At 37.0% G+C, this 16,949-nt stretch overlaps 1 protein-coding gene across 14 annotated transcripts in view; it reads left to right on the top strand.

Moving 5' to 3' along the window:
* LOC106081447 (sodium/hydrogen exchanger 3) overlaps window positions 1-16,949 on the top strand; it is a 275,612-nt gene that overhangs the window by 194,807 nt on the left and 63,856 nt on the right. For 9 of the 14 annotated variants that reach the window (XM_059364876.1, XM_013243386.2, XM_013243387.2 and 6 more), the window contains exons 16-17: window positions 5,322-5,417; window positions 11,183-11,410. In XM_059364876.1, coding sequence (XP_059220859.1) covers window positions 5,322-5,417; window positions 11,183-11,410 — 324 coding nt within the window. The remainder of the gene's footprint in view (window positions 1-5,321; window positions 5,418-11,182; window positions 11,411-16,949) is intronic. The other 5 variants (XM_013243389.2, XM_059364878.1, XM_059364877.1 and 2 more) reach the window with 1 other exon arrangement.

The following is a 16,949-nucleotide window of genomic DNA, read 5'->3' as shown; positions in this document are numbered from 1 at the left end:
TTATGGGTACTTGTGTCAGTTTTTTACAATAAAATTTAATCATTCGTTCCGTGCTAGACGTTGCTTAAAGTCCAGTAGTCTATCCAAAATGTTTATGTTAAAAGAAAAAAAATATTTTAGCAGATATGACAAATTGACATGCTGAAATTTTTTAGGAGTAATTCCAATTTTTGTTGATGTTTCTTTGAGTTGAGATTTTGGAAGTAGGTTTTATTTTCTTTATATCGTGCTTTCAAGCTTAAGTAGCCCATTGGGAAACGCAAGATTGAAAACCTCATACCACAGTTACATCATTTATTATTAGTAGATACGTGGGTTGTTCGTTGATGAATTGGGCACATGCCGGAAAATCCTTCCTGTTTTAAAAATGTTGCTTATGGTATTTATCCTGTTAATTTTAAGCAAAACTTTTAAAACGTTAATACCTGATTTCCACAACAAATGTTGTAGGCTAAGACGTAGACGCAGGGCCTCAGTTTTTGCAAATAATAATCTTAATGTCTTCTTCTTCCGTCGCTAAGCACTGAAGACATAGAAGTAGGTAGACTTTAAATAAATAAGACTCATTACTGGCTGACTTGCCTATATATTACTTACGATTCCGATATACCGCCTTCGAACCTTAGGTTGCTGGTTTAAGCCTCTTCTGCAAGGAAAAAGAGGCTCATTGAGGGAAGTGATGCTAATGCACATCACCAAATGTCAATCCCATGGCAGCCGGTTGTACGTATCGAATTGACCCCATGGAGTTCTTAATCGGCAAGGTCTGCCGCCTCAGGCTATAATACACTGCTACAACAACAATAACCAAATATGGGGAAGTTCGAATCTCAACGAAAGGGGTGAGCTGTTTAGCGAATATAATATAAGTTGCAATCTGGCGATTTGTAATACAGGAATTTAATCCTAATTTATTATGAGCAACACGTAATATTGGAGAATATCCTCCTAGGAATATGTGAGTCGGATGTGTTGGATGACCATAGCATCTCTGATCATCGTTAAAATAGTTTTGGCGAAAATATTGAACAAGTGGCTTGACAGACGCAAGGCCGATTGGGATATGACCATTGGCTTAGTGGTCAAGCGGATCATGAAATCCCTGAATGACTCGCTAAAATCATCATGCCCTAGAGCCAAACCAAGAAGCTAACAGCGATCGCCATGGTGGATCCTAGAATTGGTAGGTCTAAACAAGGGTTGCAGAAAACTCTTCAATAGGGTGAAAACCACTATTACCACTACCATACTATTGGGACGTCTCTAAGGCTGAGCTAAGAAAATGAAAGGGTGAGAAGAACAAAACTCGGATTAAAAACCTAGCAAAAAAGTTCCTAGGTTTCAAACCTCTTACGGTAGGATACATTCAGAAGTCACAGAATGTATGGACCATGTCTAGTAAGAAAACACTAAAGTTACTCCTGTGTACTCATTTCCCGGGAAAGCTTCCAGTGGACCGCATAGCGCCAGAGGAGTTTGTCACTGATATGTATTCGCCGGAGGTTGTTGATAAAATTTTGTCTCAATCAAAAATCCTTTAGTCGCTTAAAAGTTTCGATAATGTATCATCGGTTGACTAGCAATGCCAGCTCCTTGGCTTAGGTTATGTTAGGTTGAAAAGAGTGTCCGGATTTTAATCCGCTTCAAGCCTCTATGAACATATACCCAACATGTTGTGCGCTCTAATTACTAAACAAGTAAAAGCGTGCTAAGTTCGGCCGGGTCGAATTTTATACTCCCTTCACCATGGATCGCATTTGTCGAGATCTGTTCCCGGTGTCTCTTTTAAGGCAGAAAAGGATAAAAGAAACACATCTGGCAAAATTCCAGCGAAATCGGGTAGGATTTGAGCCCTCTAAAGGCTCAAGAAGTCAAGACCCCAGATCGGTTTATATGACAGCTATATCAGGTTATGCACCGATTTCACCCATATTTAGCATACAGTTGTTGAAAATCATAACAAAACTTCTCATGCAAAATTTCAGTCAAATCGGATAAAAATTGTGCCCTGTAGTGGCTCATGAAGTCAAGATCCATGATCGGTTTATATGGCAGCTATATCAAAACATGGATCCTTATGGCCCATTTACCATCCCAACCGACCTACACCTATAAGAAGTATTTGTGCGAAATTTCAAGAGGCTAGCTTTACTCCTTTGAAAGTTAACGTGCTTTTGACAGACATACGAATGGACATGGCTAGATCGACATAAAATGTCATGACGATCAAAAATATATATACTTTATTGGGTCTGAGACGAATTTTTCGGGGAGTTCCAAACAGAATGACGAAATTTGTATAAAAAGTAGCCTCGACAAGTAAAAACGTGTTAAGTTCGGCCGGTCCTAATCTTGGGAACCCACCACCATGGATTCTGCTAAAATATGGGGGCTATATCTGGTGATAGACCAACATGGACCGTACTTCGCACAGTTTGTGAGAGTCATAACAGAACACTAAATGTAAAATTTCAGCTAAATCAGATAATCGGATTGGCCTTTTTAGAGCGATTGTCCTACTGTAAAAACTAAAAGGCATACTCCTTCCATTGTTCCATTGGTATCAAAATGGACGAAAACGAAAAAAATCAAATTAAACTATGCTAGTAGCTGAGGCAAATTGCTCAGATTCAGCTCAGATTTGATATAAGCATATCAAACTCTGAAGGGTTTTAAATTCCCTGTACAATTGTCTATGTTGGCGATGTTCATTGACATCAAAATTGCTTGTAATAATACAATACTGCTTATAACAGTAGAACCGGACTCTTAGAGATTGAATTGTGGACAACCAGTATGGCCAGTATTTGTAGCAACACATTACTAGAACTACAGTATTTTGTTATCCTGCCATAACCTACAAGATGAGAACCATGCTAACCTGGGGTACTGGAGGCGATTGGACCAGACAGGTTAAGATCCAGTCACTGTGGCTATAGAAGGGTACCGCAGCGCAATGGTTAGCTTGTCCGCCTATGACGCTGAGCAGCTAGGATCAAATCCTGACGAGAACATCTGAAAAAGTTTTCAGTGGTGGTTACATTTGTGAGGTACTGTACCATTTGGTATGGCAGCCATGTAAAAAATTCTCTGCAAAGAGGTGTCGAGACTCCATTCAGATTCGGCTATAAACAGTAGGTCCTTTTTATCATTGATCTTAAACTTGAATCGGGCAGCACTCATTAATATGTGATTAGTTTCCCTCTGTTCCTTAATGGAATGTTCATGGGCATATTTGCATTGCGGCTATATGACTAATACAATCGATAGAAGTAGTCATACTTTTCAAGAATAGCCAAGGTAGTTGTAGAAAATCGTACGGGATTGCAGGTATTTACTTAAGCCAGTAACCGGTTCGTTGTGCACTTCGATAATTTTTAAAAGAAACCCCGAAAAGTTAATGTTAGCAACTCTGTATTCTTCATATATTCCTTAATCGTCTTCCATTCTATGCCCCTGAATTGGTTGTCGTATAACGTCCAATTCGAAACGGTGGGACCTCATCCTAGCCAATATCGAAAGTGCATGCATGCCCCAAGTAGAATAGGTACACCTGTGTCCCTTGTAGAGGCTAAGGTCTCTCTCGGTATCCGCCTCGCCTTGACACGGTCTGGGTGCTCTAAAGGATCTTTACTGTTCATCTGACATCTCGTCATGCCCGTCTCTCAACCATGTCTATAATTCGAATTGCATTCCAAAGAAGGCTTAAGAATTTTGCAGTGCTAGGTGGTCATTCACATACCAAATTTCAGTCAAGTTGGGTAAGAAATTAGGTTTTCAGGGGCAAGAAATAAGATAGCTTACTCCGTTTGAACGCAATAGTCATTTCGATAGACGTAAGAAGGGATAACGAACTATTGGTTGCCCAAAAAGTAATTGCGGATTTTTCATATAGTCGGCGTTGACAAATTTGTTCACAGCTTGTGACTCTGTAATTGCTTGCTTTAGAAAAAAGTGCAAAAAAAGTATATTTGATTAAAGTTCATTCTATGTTTTATTAAAAATGCATTTACTTTCTTTTAAAAAATCCGCAATTACTTTATGGGCAACCCAACAGATTGTCTAAGAATGTCAGGATAAGGTCTGGTAACATCGTTCACTTCTCATGCTAATGTTTTTCTGATTATAAAATGAATCACCTTGGCGCACTGTTGCTTCCGGTGATTATACTTAAAAATATAAATAAAATCTTAGGCAACACACTGGTAGATCCATCTTCACACTTTGCGGTGGCAGTGTTGTTGAGTTAAACCATGTCAAAAGTTCTAAAAAATAATCGCACCAAAATATTCCCGATTTAATTCGATTTTTTTGCGAGATGAATCTTTTAAATTACTGTAAACCATACAAATAGCGTATGTCAAAACGTTCTCAGTACGTATAACCTCAATAATGTCAAGCTTTACGATAGAACTGTCAGTTGGCAGATTGCAACACAAGGGTTGTCCAAAGTTCTAATGCTCTTAGGTCTGGGTAAACATTTTGTTGAATTTTTAAATGTTGGTTCTTTCTTGATTTGATCCATTACAGAACAAGAATTAGCATAGCGATGAAACCAAATATTTTTTGTCAAATTTGTCATATCTGTAAAAAATGAAATTTATCCTGTTATTTACCTATTTTTGATTTAAAAAATCCCGCTTCCTCATTTTGTTTTTCATAGTTTTGGGTCGTCCCTAACATAACCATCTGTACATTGAAAAAGTTCATGGACTCATGCTTTAAACATACCATAAAAGAGAAAAGAAAACCATTGATCCACGAATAATAATTGTGTAAACTTAAAGGCATTTTCATTAAATGTGTGTACAAACCCAAGAATGTCGCTTTGAATGCATAGAGAAATCGCCTAAGAAGAAAATCAGGTCATTTAAAATTTGGATTTTAAGTCGAAACAAGAAGAAGCCATACAAGCATTTAACTCAAATCATAAATTTCACTTTTTTTCTTTTATTCTCTTTTTTTCTACTTCTACTATTGAAAACACTGCACATCGATTGAAAAAAATTAAACACTATGCACTTAAATTAAAAATTGGAAAAAAAACAAATTAAAAACAAAAAACAAAACTGTGTGAATATAACAAAACATACCCCAAATATTTGGAAAACTTTATGCACTCCTCTTCAAAAAATACCTTACGGTCCTTATTTAATGCGTGATTCTATGTGTCGCCATCATCATGTCATCACCACATCATCACAATGATTTTCATGACCCCTCATCGTTAACCCTTTGTGGCTCGCTTCTCATCCATTTGTACTAACCACCTCTTGAAACCACTGAAGATAATTATATTAATGAAGTTCTTAATGAAACAGCCGAGGAGAATCCCAACAACAAACTCACCGAGGTCACTGTGGTGGGCGAAAGCGATGACTGGGAGGATGGTCTAACCTTCACCGCCAAATCATCACGTAAGTATTGAATGGCCCTTTTAAAAGCTTTCAACTATCGATTTTATTTTAAACTTTTGGTTCAAATTCTATGAAACTTCATAAACTTCACTAAACTTTGAGTTTGGTTCTATTTTATGTTATGTGATTATTTATTGGTTTATTGTTCTTTACGTTTTCGTTTACGTTTACGTTCTTCTTTGGTTTGAGTTTATTTTTCTTCTCTCTACGAATAAAAAAACACGATTACTTCCAAGCCGAGAGAAAAAAGAAATATACAAATTTCCCAAAACTTTCAAAAAAAAAAAAAAAAAACAAGTTCTGTAACTCTTTTTCTATCGTTCGTTCTATCTCTATTTCGCTGTCTATTTTACTTCAAGAATTTCTGAAACTAAAATATCCAAAATAAATTTCCCAAAAATAAGTTTCAAGCTTTAAATTAAAAACGTACTACCCATAATAAAATCTAAGAAATGAATGTTTATAATTAAACTCCTTATTTGTTATTGTCCGCCCCCTCCCTCCCTTTGTTTGATATGTTTAATTGTGGTATTTTATTTCGTTTTTTGTCCCCCATAATTTGTTTACTTGTAATATTTATAAATCAATTTATATTTATAAAAAAAATTACAACAAAAATGCCATAGTTTTGTTAAATTTATTTTTTATTATTCTTGTTTAGAGTATTTTAAAGAGATGAAGAGTAAAAACCCAATGGAGTTCTGAAGAGCACAGTTGAGCGATGATTAAGCTTTAAGCTTTATATAGTCTTGCTTTCTTTAGCAAAAAAAAAAAAAAAAATAATTTTAAATCTGCATATCGGGCGTAAGTTGATGTACCCACAGGACCAAGTCTCAGCCATCTCTTTTATAGCCCGCGTGGGACTAGTTTAATCTATGCTTCGTGGTTGAGGTCGAAAAATTTTGTTTCGCTCCATTGCGTGGAGTTTAATGGAGACCATTCCAGCAATTACGATTATAATGGGCTTAAGCGACCCAAAAGCAGGAAAACCTTACCACACGAAGGCAAAAGATTTTCGTTCTATTAGTCTGTAAACCTTTATGCTGAAGACTCTTGAGAGGTTGATAGAAACATGTCTAAGGGTAACCAGTAAGGAAAGGCAAAAGTCGGTATTACTTTCTAGTACCCGGTTGTACGTACCGGATTGGCCCGATGGAGTCACACTGCTAGAACAACAGAATACAACAACCTACAAACTATCCTATAGGTACAAAGTAGGAGCTATGTCTAATTCTGAACCAATTTTGATGGACCTCGCTGGATGTGTTTAGAAGGGTTATTAAACAATCCATATCACATTTCGAGCAAATATGTTCAAACTGTAATAACTACGGTTCACAAATGCAAATTGCCCAAAATTTGATAACGTGGTACTCGTCGAGAAAAACGTTATGCAATATTTTGGCAATATTAGTCAAAAACTGCTCTTGCAGTGGCTCTAAAAGTGAAAATCGGGCGATGTAAATATATGACAGCTATATCTAAATCTGAATCGATTTTTATAAAATTCATCTATAATGTCGAGAAGCAAGAGAAAATCCTTCCTGCCATATTTCGATTAACAAATGACCATTTTATTGCATTATTACTGCAAATCGGACAAACATATATATAGGAGCTATATCCAAATCTGAACCGATTTCTATGAAGTGCGCCCATAATGTCGGAAGTCATAAGAAAATCCTTGCTGCCAAATTTCGACAAAATCGGTTAACAAATGACCATTTTATTGCAGTATTACTGCAAATCGGACGACAATATATATATGAGAGCTATGTCTAAATCTGAACCGATTTCGAGCAAATTTTATACATATTGCTAAAGTCGTCGAGGAAAGCGTTGTACAAAATTTTGGGAAGATTGGTCAATAAATGCGCTTGCAGTGACTCTAGGAGTGAAAATCGGGCGATATATATTTATGGGAGCCATATCCAAATCTGAACCGATTTCTATAAAATTCACCAGCAATGTCGACAATCGTAAAAACATCCTTCCTGCCAAATTTCGTGATAATCGGTTAACAAATGACAATTTTATTGCTGTAAGTCTGCAAATCGGACGAACATATATATGAGAGCTATATCTAAATCAGAACCAATTTCCATGAAATGTCGAGAGACATAAGAAAATCCTTCTTGCCAAATTTCGAGAGAATCGGATTACAAATGGCCATTTAATTGCATTATTACTGCAAATCGGACGAACATATATATGGGCGCTATATCCAAATCTAAATCGATTTTTTTCCAATTTCAATAGGCTTCGTCTTTAGGCCGAAAAACTTGCCCATGCCAAATTTGAAGACGATCGAATAAAAATTGCAACCTGTAGTTTGTACACAAGTTAACATGGACAGAGAGACGGACATAGCTAAATCGAATCAGAAAGTGATTCTGACCTAGTCGGCTACATAGAGGGTTCTCCCGCTTTTAAGGAATATAAAATGGTAGCATTTCTTGACATCCAAAGTACTTTCATTAATGTAAAACCGACGTCAATCATGAAGTAGTTGGAGTTTCGTCGCTCGATAACCCTGTCTATTAGCTGTACTTTTCCCAATGCATGTGTTCTGATGTAATTTTTTTTGTCTTCACAATACAGCTTCCAACAGATGCACAAAATCATGTGTATACCATAGGAGTAGTGTAAATGGGTAGACAAAAATCTGTCATTACACAAAAACACCTGCATTGGAAAAGTACAGCTAATAGACAGGGTTGTCGAGCGTGGTTAATGTGGTATTTATATCATAAAGTCGTTTTTGCAAAAATTTCGGTAAAAGAACAAAATACCAACGAACGACCCATGAAGCCTTCACGGCTAAAAATTACGAAACGCGTCCCATAGTGATTGGTGTGTGTTGCGATTTCTGGCTTTCCTTTTCCATTTGCAAAGAGAAACTCCGATCATTGGGTTCGTCTCGAAACAAACACACAAAATTTTTAATTTTAAACAAGTAAAAGCGTCCTAAGTTCGGCCGGGGCAAATCTTGGGAACTCCCCACCACCAAAATTTATGCATAATAAATTTAGTTGAAGGGCATAATTTTATTCTACATACCAAACTTCTGTCAAACCAGCAAAATTTAAAGCCTCTAGGAACCAAACAAAAGGTAAAGCTTCTAGGAACCACACAAGGATGATCGAGAGACCGGTTTACATAGTAACAGAACACCGCATAGAAAATTACAGCCAAATCGGACAAAAATTGCGACTTGTAACGACTCAAGAAGACCTTAAATCGGGAGATCGGTTTATATGGGAGCTATATCCAAATCTGAACCGATATGGCCCATTTGCAATTCTCAACAACGAAATTTTCGACAGTGAGTTGCGTTAGGCTCTTCGACAACTTTCTGCAATTTGGACCAGATATGTTTAGATGATATAGCTGCTATATAGACCGATCTCTCGATATAAGATTTAGGGCCCATAAAAGACGCGTTTATTGTCCGATTTCGCCGAAATTTGGGACAATGAGTTGCGTTAGGCTTTTCGACAACTTTTTGCAATTTGGACCAGATCGGTTCAGATTTGGATATAGCTGCCATATAGACCGATCTCTCGATTAAAGGTCTTGGGCCCATAAAGGCCGCATGTATTGTCCAATGTCGCCGAAATTTGGGACAGTGAGTTGCGTTAGGCTCTTCGACAACTTTCTGCAATTTGGAACAGATCTGTTCAGATTTGGATATAGCTGCCATATAGACCGATCTCTCGATTTAAGGTCTTGGGCCCATAAAGGCCGCATTTATTGTCCAATGTCGCCGAAATTTGAGACAGTAAGTTTTGTTAGGCCGTCCAACACTCTTCTTAAATTTGGCTCAGATCGGTCCAGATTTGGATATAGCTGCCATATAGACCGATCTCTCGATTTAAGGTTTTGGGGCTTTAAAAGGCGCATTAAATATACGATTACGCCGAAATTTGGGACTGTGAGTTGTGGTAGGCCCTTCGACTGCCCTCTTCAATTTGGCCCAAATCGGTTCAGATTTGGATATAGCTGCTATATAGACCGATCACTCGATATAGGGTTTTGGGCCCATAAAAGGCGCATTTAATATCTGATTATGCCAAAATTTGGGACAGTGAGTTGTGTTTTGGTTTGGATATAGCTGCCTTAGAGACCGATCTCTCGAATAGGGTTTTGGGCCCATAAAAGGCGCATTTAATATCTGATTACGCCAAAATTTGGGACAGTGAGTTGTGTTTTGGTTTCCCGATTCAAAGTTTTGGCCCCATAATAGGCACATTTATAATCCGATTTCGCTCAAATTTGACACAGTGTCTTATGTTAGGCTTTTCAACATCTGTGTCGTATATGGCCCAGATAGAGCTTTTTTTTTTGCTCTACAAAATTGAACAATGTGACGTACTTATTAGACCAGTCAATATCCCTGTCGAATTTGGCCCAAATCGGATCATATTTCGATAAAGCTGCTATGTGGACATAAATTATTTCCGGATTATGACGAAAGGTGGTTTACATATATACCCGAGGTGGTGGGTATCAAAATTTCGGCCCGGCCGTACTTAACGCCTTTTTACTTGTTTTTCCATTCTACTGTTCAGCGTGCCGCAGTATGACACCTCTTTAGGGAGGAGTTTTTACATGGTACTCTATGCATCGCATAGTAACCCACAAATGTCGCCAGCATTAGGAGTGGGATAGCCAATGCCATTCTTTGTAATGTCCTCGTCAGGACTCGAACCCATGTGTTCGAACCCCTATACAAAACACTCCTCCGAATTTACTTTTTGAGCAGCTCAAACTCAAATTTAATCCGATTTGAATCTCTTATATGATGAATATAGTTCCGATTTTTATGCAAAATCGAAATTTCCGTACCCATTATTTGGCATATGCTGTGGTATTTTCCAACATTTTTTTCTAAACTTAAATTGACTTGAAAACCTCAATTCCGCTAGTAAAATCGGGACTCTAATGATGGAACATAAGTAATACCCATGCTAACCAATCCCCCATTTGAAATTTCGAGCCTTTAATTTTTATAGCCATCCATCGTAAGGATTGCAAAGTTTCGGCCCTTGTTGCGCTTGTTTTTTATTTCCCATTGCATTTGTTTTGCTCTTATTTTTTTATATTCATTTTCATATTCTTGCTTCTCCCGAAGAATATTTTGAATTGCCTTTCAGCAAATTTCATACGAATCATATCGCTCAACTGTGCTCACTTTAGTTGTAAATTTGAATGCTATGAAATTCTATTCGAGTTGCATTTCAGTGGTACTAAGTAGAGAGGTTAATTATCCATCAGTAAGGAACTCCCCGAAATTCTAAATCATGTTAGAAGTTATTCTTATGAATTGTTTAAACAAATTTCGTTTGGTTAGATTTCGTTCGATTTATACATAAAAAAATTAAGTTTTAAAGCTACATATGTTTATGAATATTTTTTTTCTTTAAAAAAAAATTAACTATTTCTTGTTTTTTCGTTTGTTTATATTCTTCTATTCAAAACTAAACGAATCGAAAAAATAAAATGTACGCATATAATGTGTCTTTTATATATATATAAAACAAAAACAAACTCCATCAAAACAACAAAAAACATGTAATTTTTTTTTTAATAAACAAAAAAACCTAATTTTTTTAATCACACATATACATTATAATGTGGATATATAATGTAAAATACGATGGTGATTTTTTTAAACAACAACAATCAAAATACAAATGCGCTCTTCAATGAAACAAAAAAAAAACACCTACACTTACACCACTCAAATCAATGCTAAACGACAGCGGATTCTGATCGTGCCAATAACAATTCACTAATTGCTCACATACAAAATCTACCCGGGTTCGATGCTTCCAAAGCTCGCATTGTACAACACTATGCTACACCATCCTCACATGAGCGGAGCGGCAGTGAGAGTCCCGAGAAGTTACTTTCACCCGATCCCCCGATTGGCCCCACAGCGGCCGAATTGATACTGCCCTGGCGCAGGGATCGTTCCTATCAGAGCATTGGTAAATGCCGCATCCTAATGTATAACAATTTACTATCTCTTTCTCTCTCCCCCCCATTTACTCTGTCTATATCTCTTGTTTTTGTTTACCAATACCAATTACCTTATATTTATAAATATTATAACAAGCATACATTTATTATAATTTCACAATTTTCTGTAATTTTTTGTAATTAAAAATTAAGAGAAAAAAAACTTAATTAACTGAAACCAATCAAAACATCGAACCTCATAGATTCATGTAATAATTGTACAAAACTTACATTTGGATACATTATACATAACCAGACATGACATTTAATTGGCAATTTTTAGAGAAATCAAAATTTTTTTTTTTATTTTTAAAAGAATTTTAAATCCAAACTCCTTGGTAGTGGCGTTCGAAATTCCATGGCACACGTTTGAAATTGTTTTGAAATAAGTTTTTCTTAATTTTTAAAAACAATTTTTTTTTTGTTTTTTAAAATATAGTTGGTATGATATTATAAAATTTTGAGATTGCGGATTTCCCCATCCTACTTACTATGACAGATCATTTGTCTTTTCTTGTCAGTAGAAGTAAGCCATATCTATTCACACCGGCATCTCGTATAATCTTCTCCACCAGGATATTAAATAGATCACACGATAAGCTACCTCGTTGTCTGAAACCTCGTTTAGTATTGAATGGTTCGGAGAGATGCTTTCCTATTCTTACTGAGGAACGTGTATCAGCAGGCGTCATCCTGCAGAGGCTTATTAATTAATGCTGGGCTACCAAACTCCGACTTGGCTTCAAATACCTTTGAACGTATAGGGCTATCGATGTTTAGTCTATGGTGGATATACCTGGTTTAAAGCCGCATTAATAGGGCTCAATTATCTCATTGATTTTGGGGTTTAATCTTTCACACAATACGTCCAAGAGTATCTCGTATGCGATGGCCGCTTGACTTATTCATCTGTAGTTGACATATTCCGTCTTGTCTCCTTGCTTGTGTACGGGTCATAGTATGCCGAGATAACTTGCACCCGAAAAACTATAAGGATTACTTTGATAAACAAATGAATAGTAAAGTCTGACTCCCCTAATGATTTGCAGATTTGCACCTGGAATCTCCGCACTCTATAGAGAAGGTGTGCCGTATACCCATGTATTGAATAAGAACAAGGTAGATATTACCGCCTTACAGGAAGTGCGATGGACCGGGAATGGCGTCACAACAACACCAAACGGTGAGGAACTACACAATTGCTGCCATAACACGAGGCATGAATTTGGCTGTGGATTTGTGGTTGGTCGGAGACTGAAAACCCGAGACAAAGTGATACTCCGGTGGATGAGAGGCTAACCACAATCCGCATGAAAGCCACTTTTTCAACATCAACCTTATTTGTGTCCATACCCCGACGGAAGAAGATGACCAATATGTTTTCTACGAGCACACTCCACTCGATTGACTCAACTGCTAGATGGAAGCACTCCTTATCCCGATAACATAACGAGGAAATGGCAAACCTTTGCCCACACCATGGAAAATGCCACGAAATCCGTACTTGGGTACCAGAAGCCTGTCCCAAGAAACTCATTGTACACCCAAGAGTGTCGAAATGTTACTGAAGCTAAGAATGCGGCATACAGAGCAAACCTGCAATCAGTAGCAACACACCAAATGATGCAAGAAAGAAAAAGGAAATGGGAAGATGTCATTATGAGTGGATTGAGATGTACAGGAGTCAGAATAAAGTTCGGAAATTTAACCAAGGAAACATCAAACCGATGGCTTCTGTGCAGGCACAGCCTTCCTCAGAGACAAAGAAGAAAATCTTGGTACTGATATAGATATTGTGCTTCGGATATGGAAAGTGCATTTTTCCAACTGCTAGTGTCCGACGGATGGCGGCGAAGAGGATACCAGAACCAATCCCTGATGATGGTATAGAATGTTTACCTACTAGCAAGAGTAATGTCAAGGTAGCAGTGACCCGACTGAAGAGCAACAAGGCAGTAGGAGTCGACGGGCTGCCTTTTAAACTATTGTAATTCCACAACTACAACAATGGGATCAAATTTCATTAATTGATTTGCTCTGTGCCTGCTGTGTGGACTGAAAACTGTCCTCTAAAAAATACTTCCAAATATAATCGACCCTAACCTGCATGAAATTCGCAGCTAAAGAGTTTTAGTAGAGCCTCCCATATCCATATCAAATTCAGATTACTTAGGTTCATTCTATGAGATGGTTGTCAAACAAATAGAAGGTTCACCTAAATAAAGTTTTGCGGAAACTAAGTAAAAAATAATAATGCAAAAGTTTTTCCCACAAAATATTATTGGCATTACTTGTTTTTTTTTATACCCACCACCGAAGCATGCAACATATCGAAATATCCATTTCCTACACTATAAAGAATATACTCTTGATCGTTGTAGTAAACCAAAACGATCTATCCATTTTCGTCCGACTGTCCGTCCGTTTATATGTCCGTCCATCTGTCCGTCCATCCATCGATCTGTATGTTAAAATCACGCTATAGTCTTTAAAAATTAGGAATATATCTTGATAAAGCCTCCATATAGACCGATCTGCTGATTTAAGATCCTAGGCCCATAAAAGCTTCAATTGCAAATTTTGCCCATGAACATTCCACTAAGGAGCAGGGTCAAACTTCTCACATATCAATGAGTTCAGTCCGTTTTAAGTTTAAGCTCAATGATAGGGGGCCTCCTTTTCATAGCCGAGTGCGAACGACGTGCCGAAGTGCGACACCTCTTTGGAAAGAAGTTTGACATGGCATAGTTCCTCACAAATGTTGCCAGCATAAGGAGTGGAAATCACCGGTGAAAATTTTTTCTGATGGTCTCGCCAGGATTCGAACCCAGGCGTTCAGCGTCATAGGCGGACATTTTAACCTCTGTGCTACGGTGGCCTCCGTTACAATTATTATCCGATTTTGCTGAAATTTGGGACCGTGAGTTGTGTTAGTCCACTTAACATCCTTCTTCAAGTTGGTCCACATTGGTCCAGATTTGAACGTAGCTGCCATATAGACCGATCTCGTGATTTAAGGTCTTGGGTCCTTAAAATGCGCATTTTTTGTCCCATTTCGCCGATATTTGGGACAGTGAGTTGTGATAGGCCCTTGACATTTTTTTTTCAATTTGGTTCAGATTTTGATATAGCTGCGATATATGTCGATCTGCCGATTTAATGTCTTGGGCCCATAAATGGCACAGTTGTTGTCCGATTTCGCTGACATTTTGGATAGTGAGTTGTGCTAAGCCCTTCGACATCCTTTTTATACCCTCCACCATAGAATGGGGGTATACTAATTTCGTCATTCCGTTTGTAACACCTCGAAATATTCGTCTAAGACCCCACAAAGCACATATATTGTTGATCGTCATATTTTAAGTTGATCTAGCCATATCCGTTTGTCTGTCCGTCCGTCCGTCTGTCTGTCGAACTTTCGAAGGAGCAAAGCTAGGCGCTTGAAATTTTGCACAAATACTTCTTAGTGTATATCGTTTGGGATTTTGTCTTGGATCTGGACTTCTTGATCTTCTAGCGAACGCAATTCTTATACGATTTTGTTGAAATTTTGCACGAAGTGTTTTGGTATGACTCCCAACAACTGTGTCAAGTACGGTCCAAATAAATTCATAATCTGATATATTATCATATAAACTGATCAACCGATTAGACTTCTTGAGCTTCTAGAGGACGCAATTTTTATCCGATTTGGATGAAATTTTGCATATATCGTTTTGGTATGACTTTTAACAGCTGTGGGAAGGATGGTCCATGTAAACTAATCTGCTGATCTGACTTCTTGAGTCTTTATTATTATGGTTTAAATCGGTGCATGACCTGATATAGCTGCCATATAAACCGATCTCCCAATTTGACTTTCTGAACCTCTTGAGGGCGCAATTTTTACTTTTATTAATTTTGAGGGTGATATTTTTCTATGTCTTGTACGGCATGAGAAGTACGGTCCATGTCCGTCAAAGAACTTGATAAATGCGATTATGGTGGAGAGTATATATGATTCGGCCCGGCCGAACTTAGCACGCTTTTATATACAATTTTGGCATCCTAAATCTTTACCACGAGCGTTAGGTTATTTTGAACCATCTGCCATATAATCCAATCCCCTGATTTAGTTTCAAAAAAGAATAGGAAAAAGATCTATAAGTTACTGGACCACCTTAAGATTCACTCCTATTAAATGAAATCCCATGGCAGCCGGTTGTACGTACCCGACAGGGTCCTTCATCGGCAAGGGCTGACGTCCCAGTGTTTTATAACAACAACAACAATACCACTAGAAGGTCAATGTCTTCAGTTGAGATCAAGAAGTAACTAAATGTGGTCTTGGTATGTAATATAAAGCTGGCAAACTATCGATAATCGCAACATTCGATATTTTCGATAGATTTAATAATTAATATCGACAGTATCGATACTATCATTAATTTTCCATCACCTATATTTCAAACGAAATAAGAAGTAAAAATCAGGAAATCGATTTATATAGAAGCAATATCAATGCACAGACCAAATAAAACCAACGTTAATAAAGTTGGTTGGAAGTCATGAGAGAAATCATTGTACAAAATGTAAGACTAATCGGATGAAAATTGCGCCCTCTATAGGCGCGATGCATCTTAAAGGATACAATCAGTGTCGGATTGATTATTTTTGCTTAGTTTTGCAAAAAACAAAAAAAAAAAAATACTTTTGCGATAGTATCCATCGGACAAATGTCAATCGATATTTAGTCATTTAAAATTTTATATCGATAGTGTCATCGATATTTTGCCAGCTCTGATGCACTAGCTCTTACCTAAACAGGGACTGGTAAAGTGACGAAGTTTTCGACTAGATTAGTCGTAGTCATTTCGAAGGCGTATTTTCGCAGTAACTACAATAAAAGAGCTGAAAATTGACTGTCTTTGAAGCCTCTCGACTTGTTGCGGCTGATGAGTCTTTCCCAACGACGAAATGCTTCGCACTATGGTTGGCGAGGAGCATCCTCTGGCTTCTCTCTTCATTAGGCTCGAAATGAAAGAGAAATATTTTGTAATTGATTACCAACTATGTTTTTATTTTATTAAAATTTTTATATATTTTTTTTTCTTATGAAAACTTAAACATTTTGTAAATACAAAACAGAAGAGCACTAGAATAAATGCCTTGTTGACATACAATATACATACATATATACAAAACTCCGATTTGAAACTTGCCAAAGAGTAATTTTTCCATGAAAAAATTGTCATTTTATGTAGTTGAAAAGCATTTTTGTTAAGCATATCATCAGCGTTTTTGAATTGCAATTAAAACGAGAAAAAAACAACAAAATTCAGAAACTGAAAATAAAAAAAAATCGTTATTAGTGTAGTATGTTCGTAGGCTATGCTTATATATTTTTCTGAATTTTTTTTTTTGTTATAAAAAACTATATAAAAAATTATTACAGTTTATGTATCAAAACAGGGAAAGTTTTTAAAAATTTCAAATGTTACATTTTGGTGTTAAAAACTAGCTTTCCCT

Source organism: Stomoxys calcitrans, chromosome 3 (assembly GCF_963082655.1).
Source record: "Stomoxys calcitrans chromosome 3, idStoCalc2.1, whole genome shotgun sequence".
In the NCBI taxonomy this organism is placed as follows: Eukaryota; Metazoa; Arthropoda; class Insecta; order Diptera; family Muscidae; genus Stomoxys; species Stomoxys calcitrans.
The sequence above is the reverse complement of the archived record's forward strand: the minus strand, read 5'-3'. Positions and strand labels throughout refer to the sequence as shown.